General features: G+C 40.6%; 1 protein-coding gene across 2 annotated transcripts in view; it reads right to left on the bottom strand.

Moving 5' to 3' along the window:
* ARMC2 (armadillo repeat containing 2) overlaps positions 1 to 21,291 on the bottom strand; it is a 450,139-nt gene that overhangs the window by 397,235 nt on the left and 31,613 nt on the right. For both annotated transcript variants that reach the window (XM_069235455.1, XM_069235454.1), the window contains exon 2: positions 5,431 to 5,715. In XM_069235455.1, the coding sequence (XP_069091556.1) occupies positions 5,431 to 5,648 (218 nt within the window). In that variant the 5' untranslated portion in view covers positions 5,649 to 5,715. The remainder of the gene's footprint in view (positions 1 to 5,430; positions 5,716 to 21,291) is intronic.

Genomic DNA, 21,291 nt, shown 5'->3' with positions numbered 1-21,291 from the left:
TTTCTGTCAAATGCTGGCGCATTGGGAGAATTCACAAGGTGAGGAATCCACAGGTAGTTGTATCCATCAGAATATTTTCCCCTACTTCTTTCATTTTCATTCATCCTTCAATTAATTCAGATTTTTTTTGACAAGTTAGCATATTCCTTTTCATTGAACATTTCCTTTTTTCTTTCTCCACTGTCCTTTCCCTCTTCCTACATTCTTTTTTCTAATGCCTGCTCTCCCTTTCGTCCCTCTTAATATTTTATTTCCTTTTTGATTTATTTTTCATTATCACACTATTTGTTCCCTTCCTTCTGTTTTACATCTCATTTTACTGAGTTTATTTCTATCTTCCTAAGTTATTAATGCTTATTTTCTTGCTTTAAAAATTGTTCTTTTTCATTTTCCTTCCATCATTTCTTTTCTACCCTTCTGTTCTTTCTTGAATTCTCTGCAATTCTTTTCAAGCGTTACTTTCTTTATATTATTTTCTCTTTCAATCTTCACAATTATTACTTTTCCTCTAAGTTTTATTATCCCCAAGGGCATGACCAGTTAGGTGGTTAATGAAATGCTTTTCTCAGCAGCTTTTCAGGACCCTGCTACTATGCTACGCAATCATGTCCAACACACACTGTTGCCAATATGAAAAGTATCACATGTTGTCCTGATAAAGATAAATGAGAAAATGGGTGAATTACAAAGCTGAAGTACTATTTGGATTTTGGAAGGGGCCCTGACCGTGGCAAGGGCTGTCAGTGAGGTGAGGTGAGTGACCCTGACCCTCACCAGAGAGGTGCCTTGGGAAAATTGATGAAGCAGAAGGCTATGATGACGCTCTGGAGGTCAGATAGATAGCACAGAAGTCCCAAACTAAGGTGCAGAATACAGAGATGAATGTGGAATACCTGCAGAATGAAGGAACTTTAGAGCACAGTGAGAAAGATTATTGTTGCAACAGTTTAAAGATGGTGGAGAAAGCACAGGAAAGGCTGAGTAGAAGTAATGTCAAATTCTTGGGGTTTCAGGATTGAGATGAAGGGCTGTTGGGAGAAATGTCCCTGAAAAAATGGATTATTGAATCCTTGAAGCCAAGGAGTCTTATGACAATTTTTCTGTGAAGAGTGCACAAAGAATCCAAGCACTGATTCCTCATCCACGGGTGCTGGCAAGAGCCATCATTGCTAAAACGTTTAGTTATGCAAATAGAGCTATTATTCTAGAGCATGCGATTACATCAGGAAAATTAAGTATGAAAATAAAGCAATAATCACATTCCCAGATTACACGCGGAAAGTTCAAAGACTGAGGATCTCATTTCAAATGAGTAAGTAGAAGCTTCCTGCCTTTACCCTAAAATAAATTTAGATTTATCATGAAAAACTACAAATCCTTTAGGAGGGTACATCATTTTTCTTCTCTGAGCCAGACAGAGTCTGGGAATGGTTCAAAATATGATACAAGGCTGGACTGCTGGCAAGCCAGGTGAGCATAAGATGAGCATGAGGAGGCATGCAAAACAGCATTGTCGGGCTCACAGAAACAATGAAGCAACAATGAAGCATGAAAAGAAGCACCATGGACCACCATGGACCACAAGAATAGTTGCCAGGAAAAATGGAACACTGTAAGGATTAAAATTTTCATGGACTGACAAGGCATCTGAAGTAGAGACCACCAAATAGAAAGGAGAACTGGGAGACAATCTGGACACTGAACAAAAACATGGTAAGCTGACCCATGCCAACGAAAACTAAGGCAGAATTTGAGAATGACAGTGATTCAATTGATTTGTTTCACAATGTACAATCTTATCATTACAATTTTTAAAAAATACATTGTGACATTTGTAGAAAACAAAGACACACAATGAGGGCCTATCCCTTTTGGTAAAAAAGGGAGACAAAACAGCATCTAAGCCCTTGGACAAAACACACCCTAAGAACCCATGATGGTGTTTCGTTCGATCTTTGTAAACCTTATTCCTTACACACATTTTAAGGAGTATCTATATTCACTACATGACACTGATCTCTTTCACTATGTTGGTTGCTGTGTTTGACACATACAAATGGTTATGTGCACATAACGGAAGGTGAAAACTGTTTCCCGTCCTTTTTTTAAATTTTTTTTATTCCCTCCCTTTGGGCACACAAAAGGTGTAGTATGTATTGGGAAAAGGCCGTAGAAATCACTCATGTTGGTCATAGGTATAGTTTGCTTTTCGAAATAGTTCTTTCATTTTATCTCCCCAAGGAATTTCCACAGAATATGTAAGCAAATGTACCTACCAATAATTTCATGAAGTTCCAGAAAAGAGTGATCTTACTTTGAACATTGGGATCTGATAATCATAGGTTCTGAAAAAAGCCAACAGATCCACTTAGGTGAAAGATGGCTGAAACATGTAGACCACATTTGCTTTTTTAAACCTACCCCAACCCAGTTTTATTAAAGTCACTTTTTTGGGGGATAGGAGGTAATTTTAGCTGCCCTTGCAAATCCCACCAAACATCTATACCCAGAAAATCTCCCTCTTGGTGGAGGTGTTTGCTACCTGGACTAGCCCATGCCTAGGTAGGAGACCAGATGATGATGCAATCTGCTACAAGTACATCAGTGGATATCATATACACCACTGATAGAAACTAGTGGGTGAGGGTCTCCAAAATCCTCTTATTGAGACTCTGGAATTGGGAATGGTGCTGCTTCACTCCACTTTTAATTTTAAAGGATTGCATTAGGAAGCTGAGTGAACCCCCTTATGCTTCTACCCCCCCACCTTGATGTTTTGAGTGATTATACTGATACAAGGCAATGTGAAATATTCACAAGAGATACAATGTATTAACAGGGGCATAGAGAATTTTACAAATGTTAACAGTAAGTTAGTACTGTGGAAATACCAAAGGAGCTATAAAGATTGAGAAGACATGACACAGTATAAGTGAGCATTAAATGGAAACGCACCATAGATACACTGCTGTAGTATATAGTGTCAGCTGGCAACACTTTATCTGGGCAGTATATGCCACCTGGGGTGGTCTGCCCATGTGAATTACCATCTGCATATTGAAATGTGACTTCATAAAGCAGTTACCCTAGCTCAAAGCTGATGATTAATTCCATTTGTGTGTGGGGGGGGACGAGAGTGCATAATGAATATGCCAAGGTATGGGGGATAACTAGTTCTCCATTGTTGTCAGAGGGAAACTGGGTTCATTGAATTTCTGGTTTTCATTTGAGTGAACCATCACAGTCTTCAGCTCTCCCCCCCCCCCCAACACAGTACATGGAGGAGACCCACCTCCAGACTCACTCAGGAGCTTTCAGGCCAGGGTACTGTACTGAGGGGGCCACTGTAGCTCAGGGCCCCCGCACTATGGAGGCCTTTGTTACACGAGTGGTTGTGGATGGTTAGTGGTGGGGGGATGTTGGCAGTCCAGCAGTCTAGTAGACGCAACAGGGTAGTGAGCATGATTTGCAGTGTCTAGAAGGCATGGGACAGACATGCTGCATGTTTGGCTGTGACACATCTGGTGAGGGAAAATGCCAGACAAACTGCACTATTCGGGTGACGTTCAATTTATCTCCTGGGACATCAAGGGACTTAAAAATCATGCTAAGCATCACAATGTTAGATCTATTTGAGAAGATATGGGATATAAATATCGCTCACTCACAGGAATCCACCCGGCAGGAGAGGAGGAAAGGAAAATATGGAGAAAATGTCAAGTTCAGACCTACTCACCAACATACTCTGACTATGCAAAAGGGTGACAACGTGTGTGGCTTCATGCATCTGTTTCAACACAGATGCCTGAGGAAGATTTGAAGGGGAGGTATGCCCTCGTATGGGCTGCTAGATGGAAGAGAAATATGCCTAACCAATGTTTATGCCCCAAACAACGATGAAAAGTGTTTTTACTGTGAAATATTAAAATAAATCATGCCATTTATTGACATTCATATATTGTGGACAGGGTAAATGAATTGTTTTGGTGTGGTATGCTTGATAGACACCCGGTAGGGGCAGGGCAAAGTGCAGCCTGACAACACTACTAAAGAAAGCAGTGGACGGAGTGAGCATGGTCAACATTTGGACAAACTAACATCTCATAGCCTGGGTATACTCTTGTTTTTCAGAGTGACATGACACCTGTAGAATGACTGTGTATGGATAATGCAGGACGATCAAAATAGATATGAAGAGGTACAGTATCTTGCTGCAACTTCAGGAAAGGGTATACGCTGCATAGTAAATATTTCAAAAAAAGTAATTTGTGAAAAAATAAAGTTCTTAAAGAAAGTCCTCATGGGGCACCAAACAAACAAATATGAACAAATGGAAGATAGCAGGTAGGTTCCCATAGCTGTACTTTGATTTCTGAAAATTAAAAACAATGTTATGACTGTGAGGCAGGATTGTGGAGAATGATGTGGGTGCAATACCTTATTCCAACAGTATAATGAAATTCAGACAGCTCCACGTGGGTGAAACAAAGAATGTGAGCTGGGATAAAAATATAAAAACAGTCATTTGCACACAATGAAAACAGTCTCTTGTACCACATAAAAAATCAATCATTGGCACAGCAAACAGGTACCACTTCTAAAAGATCATGTTACTGGCTTTACCAATGCTTGCTGCCAATCACATGCTTTAAGATGCAAGCAACTGTAGCTGCCTATACATACGAGTCATGACAAGTCAACATGTGTAGCCTGACATATATATGGCATTTTTAGTTAACTATTTTAATATAGCAGGTGAAGTAAATTAAAATGTTTAAACAAAAAAATCCCAAGAAGTATGTGCAAATCACAAAAAAGAAATAGAATGGCACAGCAGCCCTTTGCTTCTGCCGAGCCCTCGTAATAAATAAATAAATAAAATATTAAAAAACTTAATTAAACATGGGCCTGAGGGATGGGGAGCATTGGGCAAGAAACAGAGCAAAAGGAGAGCTCCAGGGGAAGAAAACAAGCAGGCTGGCAGCACATCCTTCATGAAAACAATAATAAAAATGAAATACCACTGGAAGTGGGATGGGGAGGGCGGAGCAAGGTAGAGTAAAGGGGAGAGCCTGGATAAAGAGGAAAAATGAGGGGGGGAGAGATCAACAAAGACATGCACTCCCACTGAGTGAGCAATACTAAATAAATGAAGTTCCCTCAGGTATGCAGTGGAAGGATAATATACATCCAACCAGACGGTTGTGAGACTGACAGGTGCCTGGGAGGGACAATTAAAGGAAGAGGGAGGAAAGCAACTGAATCAAGAGAATACAACTGAGACAGACAACAAAACCACCTACTCATTATCAAAAGGCTGGCTCAACCCACTCTAAATAAAGTTATGTATTGCAAACAGTAGGTCTTTATGTAGCTGAGACCTATGAAGGGGACTACCAAAATAAGAATAATGAGAGATCTATTCTGTACCTGAAAGTCGATGGCGGCCTGTTTTCTGGTGTTCTAGAAGACGCAGCTCCAAAAAGCTTTCTTTGTTCATCCCTTGGAGTGAATGGCCGTTGAGTTTTTATAGTCCTTAGTGCATTCCTTGCCTCAGTTATAATTTCGGCACTTGTTTTTTGTTTAGCCACTGGTGGTTTGAAAAATGGTATCAGTTTCTCTGGCTTCTTATCCTTGGAAGGCTGCATCTTTGTACCCAATGTTGGATATTTTATGGGCGGTCTCCGTGTGCTACATAATAGGCTTGTAGAGTACCTGAGAGTCATAAAGCAATGAGACATTGATTATTCAATAAGACAACAGTATTTGTAAACCATTTTACAAGACAGTGATTTGCAATAAGCACAATCAAAATCACCTAACCAATATTGGGGGCTTATTTCCTTTGTTCTCCATCTGTTAGTAGATCTGTCATTATTATTGTTGTTGTTATTATTTGTAGTGTTATTGCGTTCCGGAGTTAGTCTGGGACTGCATTATTTTAGGAACTGACTCAAATAGTAATAAGGTTGCCTTATGCAACCCTGGTTCTCTTAAATAAGCTACAAGCATTACAACGCTGTGCCATTTGAAATTAAGTACATACATTAAAATGAGGCACAGTTCACAAAGTTTTCTTACAGGTATGACTTAACGATTGAAAATTCAGGACTACCCCAAAATTACTCATAGAAAACAATTTGGGAAACGGTCCCCGTGTTGTTACTACAGTACAAATGCATTTTCTGCATGTTGAATTAATGTTTGCTTTTATCAATGTGTTTGTATTTTCGGGGGACAAAGTAAATGTACCCTTGGAGCAATACTAAATAATATTAATATTGAGAAAAACATCCTAAAAACATCCTTTTCGAAAAAGAAAGAGCTCTGCTATGTGCCTCAAAAATATGTCGAAGTTTTGTTATAAGAATTAGACTTGTATAATATAACAATGTACTATGATTCCCAAATGTTTAAGTTTGGAAGCATATGTTCTAACAGTAAAACAAAACTTTCAATAAAAAATGAGACACTGAAGCATTCACCAAAGGCAGCGCTTGTCTCTAGCGGAGCACGGCAATCACGGTATGGATATAGCTATATGGCAATGGATTACAATGGAGGCACTGGGATGAGAAAGCAAAGCATGGAGCTAGCTTGAGAAGCACAGTGATTACAAGGGGCCAGTGTTATGGGAGAATGACCCGAAATTGACTAGAGATAGAGGAGTAGAAAGGCAGAAAATGAATGGCTATGGGAGGACATGAATGGCAAGAGAACACAGTGGGGAATATTCTTGAAAGCATTTTGAGTAGGGGAATAAATAGAAAGAAATGCTCTTTTACGCAGTTTTAAATGTCTTTGTAAATGGGACTCGAAATTCCAACTCCCTATCAGTAAAAATGCAAAGAGAGTACAGTCCTATCCATTTGTGGTAATTGCACGATTATTCTCTGAATATTCCCATTTGAGTCCCATTCAAGATGTTTTGGTACCATTTCACAAAGGAATGGTGTAAATTCACAAAGGAATGTAAGCATATGGAAATCTGTACTACAGTAGTACAGCGTTATGTACTCCAAAGTAGCTTTGGGAATAGGCCTCGTAGTTTGACAAGGGGGTCACTGATTGCAAATGAGAGTGCAACAAATGGATAACCATGAAACCACGGTAAAAGACGGAAAGTAGTTGGTTGATAAGAGAGGGGTGTTAGAGAACGCAAGGAAGGTAAGGAGGCACACATGAAGTAAAGGAAAGGTGGCACAGTTGTGATACTATGTGGAAGAAAAGACACAAGGGTGTCAATGGTGTACCGGCATGGCAAGACTGAATTGGAGAGGCAAGGTACACTGGTAATGTTAAAGATGCATGTGGATACATTAGGCATGGGGGGAGGGGAGCAAGGGAGAGAAAATTTAAAAAGGGGTGCCGAGGGAGGCACATGGATATTAAGAGCGGCATGTAGGTGGCCAGGATAAGGGTGAAAAGGTGGAAGTGATGACATCCAACAGGAGCAAAGAGATGACTGAAGAAGCACAGTGCTATCAATGCAAAATTGGCATGGGAATAAGGGGTGCCAACGAGGCAGGGGAATCTCATGGGTGGGAGTACGGGTGCAATGAAATAGCAAGAAAGAGAATTTAAAGATAGCAAAGAGGTGGCAAAAGTGAAGCACAGGAATGGTAAAAGATGTATAGGAGGCCGCTGCCAATGTGACAGTGCTACAGTAAAAGGCAGAAAGGAGCGAAGCAAAGGGACTTTACGGGAGCATCTGGATAGCTAGGACACAGGGCTCCACACTATTGCTTATAGATTACCTAATCAGAGTGGTATTATAAACCTTGAGGATTGAAGAAGTGAAAGTTGGCCCATATGCCTTCCTTAACTATAATATCTAAAAGGTTGTGGAAATCTTTCTTTAGCCTGTTTGTACAAAAGGCCAGACCTGACTCCATGCGTATATGTATTGCCAAGGTTTTTAATGTTTGCACCCTTTACAACGTGTGTCTCTCCCCTCCCGGGTGATCTTCTTGAAACAGGGTCCTAAGCCAGTTTTGAGCTGCTCTTTATAACACGCTGCCTTAACGGTGCTAGAACACTTTGTTTCTCAAATGACTTTAATATGGGAGGTTCTGTGCCTTATATCTGCTACAATTAACTTAATTCTAGTGGGTATAATGGGCCAGTTTAAGAAGGGAGACTTTTTAGGTTACTTACAATAAGGATCAGATAGCTCCATAGCATTAGCAAATACTTATTTGGTTGTAATGTAAAAATTGCTCCTGTGAGACTAATAACCCAGTGATAGAGCTACCTGCAGTGTTTTTTTTGCCTTCTTCAGAACATCAAGATAGGATTTCTTTAATACAGACCGTATAAAAGAGCCATATTTTCTTGTTCACAATAAAAACTGGTAACTGGCAGTTCCTATCTCTGGGACATGCAGTCCCCCCGGGCACCTGAGGTGTGATTTTTCAGAGGTGCTGCTTCTGTAAAAATGTGCTGATATGCTGATACTTTAAAAGGTCGCCTGCTCTTACTGTCAAGAGTCTATCCCTGTTTGTTGTAGAAGCTAAACCTCTAATACATTTGCCGTATTCCATAAACTTCTGTTTTAGGGCTCAATCATGTGTTTCATCTCACCTCAGGGAGATTGATTCCTTAGCAGATACTGGGGAATTCCTTTTCTCAACTTTCACAGCTCTTTTAATTAATACACTTTCAGACTCAACTGAAACTTGATTCTGGAGTGTGGAGTGCACTTCCAACAGCTAAAATACAGTCAATGAAACTGAAGAATGTCATGGTTAGATCTGTAGGCAGACCGTAGGCTGGACTGACAAGGGATAGAATAAAACTATTCACAGGACATTTGCACAAAGACCTGCAGGATAGAGGTGCAGATGAAGTGTGGGTTAGGACCGCCATCCCAAGGCCTCTGAGAAAAAGAAGGGTCAAATGATTTAAACAATGAAGAAGGGAAGTAGGTCTCAATACTATACAGATGGTAGAAGAGAAGATTAGGTCCAGAGTCGGACTGTCAAATGGGATGGACCCTAAACATGTTGGCAGAGTCAGGATGCCAAAGCAGCCAAAAACGTAACAAAGATCCAAATGACATACGCAGTCCAAAGATTGAAAATGATCAAAAAATAAATCTGGAGGTGCCAAAACAAACGCAGCAATGGTCTCTGAAAATAGACTTCAAAGATTTGTAATACTAAACAGCACTTTACACCAAAATGCGAAGGTAGATACATTCGGATGAAATTGCGACTTTAACAGCAATTATTTGAATTCTAGGTTAATAACGAGACAGCAAAAGCGCCTCGTGTTTAAAGGCCTCTCCTTCACCAATCTTGAATTCCTGCTAAGTAACTTTGTAGGGGGACAGAGGACACTGCATGTACAGGCAATATGGAGGCTTTAGGATTTCCTACACCAGGATTCTGTAATAGCCACAAAATCTACTTCAGATTTTTAAAGAAGGCCGTATATGTAAATACTGTTTAAAGATCGGTGTACTTTTTTACAATATAGCAGAGATGACTGGTGAGGTAAAAAGCTAGACATGCAAGGCTGCTCAAAAAATATCGCATTGTTCAGAAGAAGTGAAACAGGCAAAACTTTAACAGGGCAGCAAGACAGTCACCTGTGCATGGTTGTGGTACAAGCAATCCGTCCATCTTTAAAAAAAGCATGTCTCTAGCCTATTCAAAGAGGAAGAACCAGTAACCATCGCAACCCTGCCTATGGACTTAGCACAAGTGGGCTTGCCTTCAAGGCATTTTCAGTAAGCTTGCTGCAGGGCCCTGCACACAGTGGCCTGAAATATGCAGCTGTATTCAGTAGTACAGGCATTGGTTGCCCTGTCATCACGAATCACAGGAAAACACCAATCAGCCAACAGGTAGCCCACACTGTTATTGCTGTAAATAATGGAGTGACACAAATGAAGAAAACAAGGTTCAATTAAAATATTAAAACTCAACTGCATAGAAAACACACAAAATAAATTATTTAAAATGACAGGAGGTTGGGTGAACGCAGAAAAAAAGTGTATTTTTTCAAGTGTGCTCAGTCAATCTCCAATGGAGGACTGGGTGTGGCTGACCACAGCTTTATTACTCAGAAGTCTAACCCAACACAGGAAATGTTTGGCTCTTTGGGAATAGTGGGTGGGATCCAGCTTTCCAACTAGAGCATAACCGTTTGAAGGCTCTACTCTTTTGGACTTCCTATATCAAGCAACCACCCAAGAGAAGCTCTCTTCGGTCTTGAAGGCCACTCTGAGGTGATGGCAGAAAGACCTACAGTCAAAAGGTAGGGATGTTAAATTTATGCAGGAACCCCTCATTCCCCTCTCCCTGCCACAGCAAATGACTATGACTCTCTACAGTTTTAGAGGGCTTCAGCGTTTGGGATCTCACCAGGATCTCTACATCAGGAGACATATGGGGAGAACACCACAATCAGTTATTTGGTATGCTACGTGGTGAGTCTGACCTCCACAATAAGCTGTTCTATAAATAACTGTAGGGCATGTTCCTAGACTGAACTGGGCAGAACTGTCTCAGAGTTCAAACCCTGGAAGCTAAGGTTACACAAAGGCCATTGGGTAGGAAAAACACTACTACAGAATCATAGTGATAAATGTACCGGTTCCCATTTTGCAGCTCTGGTTTCACTACAAGCATGACTTTGGACCTCTGGAGGTCGAGGAGTGTGTAGAAACCAAGAAGGCAATCTGGATCTTGGCAATCTCTGCTTGCCCTAACTGGTCCAATTTAAACTCTTCCATAGAGATTACTACATGGCTGAAAAAGGGTGAAGGATAGGCTAAGGTCAGTCCCCACACTCTATACAATCCCACGAGGAGAGAGTACATTTCTGACATTTGGTGTGGTAGAGTGTGATAATTCAAACCCACTGATGTAACATTTGGAGAATCCTGCCCAGGCTGTGATGGTGAGTAGAGTCAGATCCAAAGATAAGCGTCCTAGGAATCAAGGAGACTTGGGGCTGCGATTAAAGACGCTCATGCTCCACATTAGGGGTGGGTTTCCTATTTGCTAAGAGAGCTATTGTGTGACACTGTCATTCAGGGGTGTAGCTTCAAGGGAGTGTTTGGGGTGTTACACCCCCCCAATAAATTTATTTTCTGGTAAATAGTTGGGTACAGGTGCTTTAAGTTGGGTATGGTGAGCTGTCTGTCGAATATCATCAGACATTTTTACATTCAAAGAGACAAAAGCACACATACACACTCTCCCTCTCTCTGCTTTGAAAGTATTAGAAAATCAAGTTAGTTTACTAACTATTGTATTTTCCCTCACTTAGTACCCCTACCAATCCACATTCCTCTTCCTTTCTAATGCCCCTTAAGCTCCCCTTCATGTGTTCTACTTGTCTATAATGTATTTTAACATTAAATGCCAGTGACTGTTAAAAAATCTGACACTCACACCCCCCCTCCATCTGACCAAGCTATGCACCTGCTCTCACTCGGGTAAGGTACCCTGACAGACATCTGTTTGAGAGGCTTGGACTACTGTCTCCACTTGGAGAAAGCTATCCATAAGAACAGGGGGTGCTGCAGGAAACATAATAAAACTGGGGGCCTTGGTAGAGCCATTTTCACATTATCCAGTACTGTGGTCTATGGTGGGTGCCAGCTGGGTTGTGATTATGAGTCAATATATTAACTACTTCTGCTCCACTATTTCAATTAACTGTGCTACAAATCCTGCATTTGCACTGCTCTGCCATGCTATTTGTTTACTTCCAGAAAACGAAAAAACAGAGTTATTTAAAAATATGACATGATGATCAAGCCCCCAACATCAAGAAACAAAATTCAGAGCACAAGAAATTAAACTTTGCAAAGAAGAATAGACTTAACTGTCAAATCATCTGTGTGCTCATTTGAATTCAAAAGTATATTTTTGAGCAATGGGTTATTCACACCCATTTTAGGAATCTTGGCACAGTTGTGAGACAATATAGTTCACTAGTTCAACAATGAAATAGGAAAGTATTAGTGCAGGAATTTACTACTCATATTTCATATTTTTAGGACAGCTCAATTTGGAAGTCCTTAATATTTTAAATTTAACACATCACTATAGAATATATTGCTATCTTCAAGAATTTAACTAAAACAATGAAAATGAACATTATGAAAAGCATTAAGTCAAATACAGGAATGAACATGCTTGGTTTTAAAACCTAGGGAATGGGTAATGGACACATGGTTGCCTGTATCTGTCTATAAGCACCTGTTGCTCAGTGGATTATACTGCTGCCTCGTGTTACCATTTACCAGAGGTATGGTCATCATTGTCAGCACTTCCTCTTAGGCCTTGTTGATTGTTGGGATTGTTAGCTCAGGGGAAGGGCACTGGGAGGTAGAGTGTGATGAGGATCTTTTGGAATTTGTCAATCATCCTATGACACTTTTCACAGTTAAGGTCACAAAGAGTGAGGTAGGCTATGGATTTTAGTAGTTGCTCTAACGTTATATCTCTTGCATTGCTTCCTTTTTCTGTACTCTCTCTAATTTTACTCTTTGTACTATCAACAAAGGATCAAATATGTTGAAAGAGTGCTGACCTAGTGGTACGCAATGAAAATCATATAGTAATCTAGGTCTGAAATGAAAAGGTGTGGAATAAGGATTTGGAACTTTGTGGCAGATTGAAAAGTGACATAGTTCTATTGCAGGAGACACATATTAAGTGTAATGAGACTTTGCAACTTAAAAGAGCTTAGGTAGTGGACTTTGATCATTCAGATGCTGTTAATAAGGATAGAGTAATTATTCTAGTCGCCATAAAGCAAACTTGAGAATATTACAATGGAAAGGGGATACAAGAGCAGACGGGTTTGGACCATTTTGAATGATGGTACGTATACACACACAAGAATTCTTGGGCCAGATGTACTAAAGTATTTTCCCACAGAAAACCATTTGCAAAAAGAAAATGTGTTTTTTAAATGTACCAAATCCATTTAGCGATTCAGAATGAAAGATTTCCTAGCTATTGTAATGGAAAGTTTCAGTTCTAATAAGGACACAAAGACAAGGATTATGCTTATCTTTCTTCAATTTTATTCTCCAGTAGTAACATTCTTCATCAATAAATAACTACATTTCCCAAAAACCGTTGGGAAAAACCAAGAACAGTATCAACCAATCAGATATAATGTAGTTAATTAAAGTCAATCCTCATTGTTCACGCCCCCTCTTTATTCCTGCAACATGTGCCGTTATCCAAAGCCACGCTATTCATGTTTATTGGAATCATTTCCAGCAAAAGAAAGTGAATAAAACAATTATTTCAAAGGGAAAATCTTGAACCATCCATACAATAAATCAACACATTATATATTGCCCCAAATTAAAGAAAGATGCAATACTTTGAAGCTAACAATACTTATATGTACATTACTTAAAGCATTAACTAACTAAAGGTGAAAATGGAAAAAAATACTTAGTTGCTCAATTAACATCTTAAACAGTGGACAGAAAATGGGTGGAATGATCTAACCTGATCATGTGGAGGGATAATCATCAGCTCTGTGTCCTTAATAGAACTGAAACTTTCTGTTATGATAGGTAGGAAAGTTTTCATTCTGCCAGGACCAGAGGTGAGGATTATGCTAGTTTAGAGATTAAAGAGTACTACTGAGGCAACATCTACCACTGGTTTCAAATAAAACCTCTGCTGCATTTAAAATATCTTCTAGTCTCGCACCCAAAGAAAGCACTTTAGAGGCCATAGACCCCTTTAGCAGAATGCACTCCAAAAGACTTTGTATCCATTTCAGTCTCCCATATAACCCAGCAAACCGTGAACCATACACAATTTTGGAACATCCCTGAATGCAGAGTACGATTTCACTCGAAAATGTACACTATGTTCTCCTGTAAATATTGAAGGTAACTCCATCAGGAGTGTATACTCTACCTGTTGCGTCAAGTGCTCCTACATTTGAGACTCTCCTACAGGAGATCAAACAGAGAAGCATAGCTAACTTAGCTGATAACTCATTTCTTTCATGACAGGAACAAATTTAAAACTCTGCTGACATTTCAAATGGAAGAATATCAAGGCTCCAGTGGAAGTGAAAAAAGTACACCCCTAAGTAGTTTTCTGACTAAAGGATGTTACCCCACAGGATTAGCATCAATAGGGTGGTGGCCAGCAGAGATCGCTGAACAAAAAGTGTTTACTGACCTGTAAGCCATTGCCTGCTCTGAAATGTCTTCCAGGAAATTCAAAATACTCATCTGACCCCACGGGATTCATACCCCTCTGTATACACCAATGTACCCATTTCGACCATGCTGATTTATATCTCTTTAACTGTTCCATCTGCCCATGCTCTTGAAAGGAATGACTAAGCCTGTCTCGTGCCAGGGACTTTACATCTTTCCCTCTAATCTTCCACACCATCAACCGTAACATGCCCTCTGTCACAAGGTGACGAGGCATTCCCAAGGGATCTTGAAGAAGGGGTAGTGGGATTGGAGAATCCCAGGAAAGTTCCATCAGAACTGAATACGATACCTGAGATCTCCAATTTGGAGTCACTACCACTAGATTCGCCTTTTGTCTCCTTGCCTGTGCTGTTAGATGTATTGACATTAAAAACGGGGGAGAAGCATGGTCCTTTTTCTTGGACCAGTCCTGAAGGAATGCATCAGTTGAAAATGCACCTGGATCCGGCCTTCAGGTTTAATATCTGGGAAGTTGATGGTCTAACCTGGAAGCAAAAAGATCTATTGCAAACAGACCCCAGTTCCTTGAGATCTGATTGAAGATCTTCGAATGGAGCTTCCAAATACTTGAATCTAGAAAATGATGGCACTGCAAATCCACAACCATGTTTGACCCCCTGGAATATATTCTGCTGTGACAAGATATTTCTCTCCAGACAAAATTCTCAGAAATTCCTGCCCAGATTCGCTAAAGTTTTGGATTTTGTTCCTTCTAGGTTATGATATAACGAACTGCAAAAGAGCCTGCCAACAGCTCCAAGTAATTGATATGCAAACCTCTCTGCGAAGATAACCATCTTCCTCCTGTGGTAAAGTCTCCATAATGAGCTCCCCAGTCCTCCTCACTTGCATCAGATTCAATAATGATGTCTAGTCTGAAGCCGAAAATAGCTCTTCCATTCCATGCCTCTATATTGTTTAAAAAACAGATAATCTTGTCTCTTGCCTCCTGAGAAATACTTACCTTCTGAGCATAAGAGAGGTCTTTCCTGAGATGTTCCATTTTGAGATGCTGAAGAGCCCCGTAATGAAGAGTGCCAATAATTATAACCCGAATTGAAGAGGACAGGAAACCTACCAACCTTGTAATCTGTTTTGATGTAGTCTCTTGCTTCGCAAGTGTTTTGCAAAGCTGCTGTTTGATTTTCTTCCTCTTCCTGGATGGGAGACTGTAAGTGGCATTTGCTGAGTCTATCACAAACCTCGTAAACCTGAGAATCCCAGATGAACAGTAGTAATCTGCAAATAGTAGAAAATATTGGAATGGAAAAGTATGCGTCCTTGAGATACAGATGAACCATCAAATCTTCCTGTCATAAGAGATCTCGAAAAAGGTAAATAGGGTTCATTTTGAAGTGTTGATAAACAACCCATTTATTGAACTGTTGCAAGTTGATGACTGATCGGTAATCACCATCTCTTTTTTTTCTCTCAAAATGGTGTTACTTAAAAAACCTCTGGGATGCAGAGTGGTAGGAATGATTGCATCTTTTGACCATTGATCTCCTCTTTGTTTCAAGACATGGAGTCCTGTCTTCTTGCAAAAAAACTATTGGGCGTAGTCTCGGAATTTGAACAGGAGTTCCCAACATCTCTATTTGGAAACATTATACAGTCTAAAGGAACCCAAGCATCTAATGTTAGAAGCCTCCAATTGTGAACAAATTGTGCCAATCTTATTTGGGAAGAAGGAATTATTCTCAAATGAACTAGTTGATCCTGAAAAACCTCCTCGGAAATGACCTCTGCTACCTCTAGGTCTCTGGACACCTCTGGTGGGTAAAGACCTCCAAATCTTGCTACATCCTGCCACAGTCCACATTTATCTCCCTCACCTCTGGAAGAGGCTTGATGGGAGAAACGGCCAGCTTAGCTTCCCCTGCCACAACCAACCCCTGCAAAAATGTTCAGGGTAAAAGTTTTCTTCATTAATGCTTGAGCTTTGTCAAGGGAAATAAATGTGGCTACAAACTTCCCTAATTCCTTAATAAACAGATCCCCAAAAGTCCCCCTTGTGCCACTGAACTAGCTTCAGAAGTAGAGAGCTCCCCTAACTCTGGATCTACTTTAATGAGAAGGGATCATCAACGTTTGGCAAAAAGGGTGAGAGAGCATAGCTTATATAATCTATATTAACATGAAATGTTTATGAATTAAGGTGTGATGATGCCGCATATATGGAATGGGGTACTTGCAAATATTTTAGGGGGTCTATTAATAGTTTTGGCCTGTCTATTAGGATTATGGGGAGCATGCAAAATTAATGATAAAATTAAAAGAAATTGGACAAGGAGAACCAGGAAGAATGAAGAAAATGAAAGGGAGAAGATGTTTAATGAAATTTGGGAAAGTTCACATAAGGGACAAGATGTTGAAATGCGCATTATGCGTAAGGTGAAAAATTAAACTGAAAGGTCAAAGGGAAAGGTTTGTGTGATGACGAACGTCATCAGAGGATGGACTGAGAGAGCGTAGCTTATATAATCTATATTAACATGAAATTTTTATGAATTAAGGTGTGATGATGCTGCATAGAAACTGTAGTAATAGCAATTTGCTTAAACGTGCACTTGAATTGTGACCACGAAGAGTGGCCACCAATGTATACGCAAACTAATAATGATGACCAAAATGTTTATGTTATGATTAAATGAGCTTACATTAACAAATGCGTTATGAAATCTGTGTTGAAAATCTCATAGGCCTTAAGTTAGCATGAGCCAGAGTTTAGCTGCCTGGCTCTCATATTAAATGCATTTTATTTTTGTTTTTCAGTGTGCTGACTCACAAGGGGCCATGACCCCGCTTGTTCTCTTCCTTCGAACTTGGAAGATGAATGTAGCCATGTAGATCTGTTTCTCCCTGTTTCCCATCATCTTGAAAACTAAATGTTATAAATGAATTGAAACAGTGTAGATTAATGTAATGTACAAGGTCATTCAAACCGGGGTAGAGACAATGGAACTGCTGACCAAAAGATGTGCAAAGAATTACAAGGGAATGAAGTCACCAGATGTGCCACCTCTGAAGATGTCAATTATGAAGACCAATCAAAGACTTGTAAACCAATATGGGGTGAAGATTAGGATTACTTAATGTACTTTCTGATAGGTTAAAGATAGTGGGGTATAGTAAATGTCCAATAGAATTTGGGGGGAATGTACTACGGAAAAGGGATAAAAACCCATGTCACAGAGAGGTCATTTAGGCGGGTTAGGGAATGCTATTGATTTTATCCAGAAACTCTGTCACTCTGTTTGGTGACTTGAGATTTTATTAAAATCCTTCTCACCATTAGACTGCCCATTTACACTTTCCTCCTTATGAGGGAAGTGCCCCTTTTGTCCCTTAGCTGAGTTCTGACTGATAGTGATTTGACTGATGTCCTGAAGACGAAGACTGAACCTGTGCGCTGACCTAATCTTTGGAGGGTAATTATGACAATGCATTTGTAATTTGTCTGTTTTCTTTTCCTTTCTAGGTACCAGCTGCTTACTTTTGACAGAGACCTTAGCTAAATGTTTTCCAAATTGGTGTTCAAAATTGTTTTGCATGAAGCCCAACATGCTAATGCTAATCAGTGGTTAGGACAGGTGTTCATCTAAACTGACGCAAATAGACAAACGACCAAGACTATGCTTTGTTGAACTGACGCAATATTGACACTCTGCAAAACTTGATCTATGTTCACACTGTGTTATGTACTGATGTTTGTGATTCTCGCATTTATGAAATCTTATCAAAGTTGCCATATCGTGACTATGCTATTATGTTTCTTGGTGTTGAGATTAATGCATTTGCTTCTAGATTGTAATTAATAGGGAATAAAATTCATAAAATTCTACTAAACTGGTGTGGTTATTCATGGCTGAAAGGTCATGGTAGCGTTTTGAATTGATTAATGACTTGGACTAAAGTGAAATGCATTGTCGTGATAAATATTGATGACATTATTGATGTATTGATTGATATATTGATTAGCTATCTCGTCCTACGGTGTCTCTCAACTGGGTCAAAAGATTCATTGGCCTAAAACGAGTCCTGATGTGAAATAAATTATCATAAAAGGACGCGTTAGCAAGGGCACAACTAGCTTTGCCAAGAAAAATATTGTCTGAAAGAATGTCAGGAGGAATTAGAGATCGTGAATCCTTGTCTTCCTCAGCCATATCCTGCTGTCAAGTAGTTTATCCAGGCAAGAATGACAAGAACAATTTATACCTCTCTTTGGGTCACAAATGTATTTAGCCAGAAAGGTGCCAATATGCACATCAATTTCTGGTGCGAGAGCCACTTTTCCATCTAAAGAAGGGCAAGTACACTCAGCTCTTAGACGATTTTGCACCTCCTGATCCAATGGTTTAGGTCAGGGACTTGCAACATACTCCGCTACCTTACCCCTGGAAACCTAGCTATCTCGTCCTATGGTGTCTCTCAACTGGGTGAAAAGATTCATTGGCCTAAAACGAGTCCTGATGTGAAATAAATTATCATAAAGGGACACGTTAGCAGTTTCTGGTAGCAGAGCAACGGTTTAGCCCTTTGGGGCCCTAGGGCAGAGAATCATTGTTTAAATTGTTTTTCTGTGATAATGCAAATTGGAGGTATGATGTGTTTCTCAATTCACCATGACTTTCCCGGGATCTCGGAGCCTGCCTAAGTGAGTTGGGAATGTTCTTGGCGTCATAGCGTGTGTGGTATAGGGTTTTGCGTTTGCTCAGCTTATGCCTTTTTGCAGGTGATTGTGAAATCTGTGTGTATTGAGGCCAGGTAAATGTTGTTTTAGTAGGAGTGGGCGTACTCCGCAGTATGAGAGTAGGGAAGTCGGTGTACTTCATATGAGTGTGGCGCTTTGTGCTAAAAAATTATCCACGTGGTTGGTTGTTTATGTACGGACCCGTCGTGGTCTAAGATTCCGGAGTATATTGACAAGTGTAGGAGACACTTGGGTTTATGTTGTAATCTGTGCGGTTTAATAGGTCAATCGAGCGTGGTTGACGAGTCGAGTTTGAGTCAAAATGTATGTATGAAACCTTCGATGGAGATTTGGCAAGTTCCAAAGTGCACTAGGACGAACCATTGACAAGTCGAGAGTAGGATTTGCGGGTCGAATTCTGCTTGCGTATGCGAGAACTGAGAAGGAGAGATTAGCGGCCGAGGCTTTAAGTGAAATCTCTGTAAAGTTCTGAAGCGAATGTGTTACTCTTCCTGTAGTAAACCGGCAGATTTGTGTTGTTGTTTAAAGGTGCTCGCAATAATTTTGCATTAGCTTTGTGTGAATCCAGTGAGGGGCGGACGAGCCGCAAGACTTTGTCAGCTGCAGTGTGTGAGTGTGACGTCAGTGGTGCCGCACTGAGATAGGTCAGTTGTCGAGAGGGGTCGCGCACGGATTGGCTGCCATCCGTGAGAGGCAATAGGTTGAGAAAGGTGGGTCAAGAGTGTCCTGGGAACTAAGTCATTTTCTGATTAAATACAAATAAGAGAAAATTAAAAAATTAATTTTGTCAAGGCTTTTAAGAGTGCTCTGAAAGGAGACACATACATTATGGCGAGTGAAGGGAAGCCTACACCGCCTGAGGGTACTCCTGCTTACATAGTTATGGAAGAAAAAGGTGTCACACCTTGTTTATGGATGAAACAGGGGCGCAAATTAACTGAGAAAGAGGGATGTTTAGCGTTCCCAGAACATGGGACGTTCAATACGAAGGTGCTAGAGAATCTAAGGTGGATGTTAAGTACACAAAAACCACCTCCGAGGCCAGCTCAGTATGAGGCTTTAGCGATTTGGGATTTAATGGCCCTTAAACATAGACAAGAGAAATTCCAAAGAAGAATAAAAAGAGCAGAAAAGACTTGTGCAGAAGCTAGGTGGGATAATGAGAACAAAATGTGGAGACGGGGAATAGTTGATGGACTGAAATTGTTCCCAGCAATGGCACAGGGAGACGAGATGCAGGAAAAAAGAAGCTACCTGTAAAACAGACAAAGACTCTAGTAAGCCTAAGGAAACTAAGAGACCTTGCGAGGAAGAAGATGATTCAGACGATGAAGAATTTATGGATCGTATATTACATGATCGCCCGCCACCTTATGCGGCGAGTGACAATGTCCTGAGCACTAGTACGGATCCTGGGAACCAGACGCAGGAGAAGGGAGTTACTGATACAGAACAGACTAGTGATACAGGTTTGATACAGAATGGTGTCAATGTACCCACTGCGCCAGACATACAGACACAGTTGCAACCTCCACCGCAGATACAGAGAATCTATCCAGACGTCCCAGTACTAGAGACTACTACAAATCTGATAGTGCCGCCAGACCCGATATATACAAAATCGCGGTTAGTGCAGATTGAGTCAACTCCGCAATTGCTGCTCCAGCCACGGCCGCAACTGATACCGGGATATATCCCAGCAGCGGGTCCTCCGTTAATACCTGCCCCGGCTTCGCTAGATCAGACCTTTGGAGTCGCTCCTCCACGCAGTTTGGGACCGGGTCAGACACCTGCCGCAATATCATTGCCAATTACTGTTGGTCCACTGGTACCATTGTATGCACAAGGTAAGCCTGGTGTATGTGATCAGGGAGTAATGGCCCAACATATGCTAAGAGGAGGGTCCATAGGAACCCCTCAGTTAATGGCCCCAGGAGAACAAGCGATTGAAAAACCAGGGTCTTTGACCTTAGCCCAGTTGAAGCACCCTTGAAGGCAATGAGACAGGCAGGGCTAGGGGTGTTAACCCCACAGACAGTAAGTACGAACGCTTCACAATCGCCAATGATGCATGCAGGGAACATTTCACTGCAAGGTTTTACAGTACAACAGTTGAATGAGTGGTTAGAGAAGACCTATGCGTCGCAGAAGACTACAGTGACTGCAATAGAACCGGAAGGGATAGGGAAAGATGAGTACCTGAATTTTGTGAGACTGGGGGTTGAAGCTGCTGAACTAGTGGACTAAACAATGGGAGTAAACAGATTAGAATCATACACAGAAGCAGAATTGAGGTATCTGTTTCCTAAGATTACTAAAGAGGTAGGCAAGGTACTTCAGAGATTAGCGA

The sequence above is a fragment of the Pleurodeles waltl genome, chromosome 5, assembly GCF_031143425.1.
Source record: "Pleurodeles waltl isolate 20211129_DDA chromosome 5, aPleWal1.hap1.20221129, whole genome shotgun sequence".
Taxonomy (NCBI): domain Eukaryota; kingdom Metazoa; phylum Chordata; class Amphibia; order Caudata; family Salamandridae; genus Pleurodeles; species Pleurodeles waltl.
Note: the sequence above shows the minus strand (reverse complement) of the source record. Positions and strands in the feature narration are given on the sequence as shown.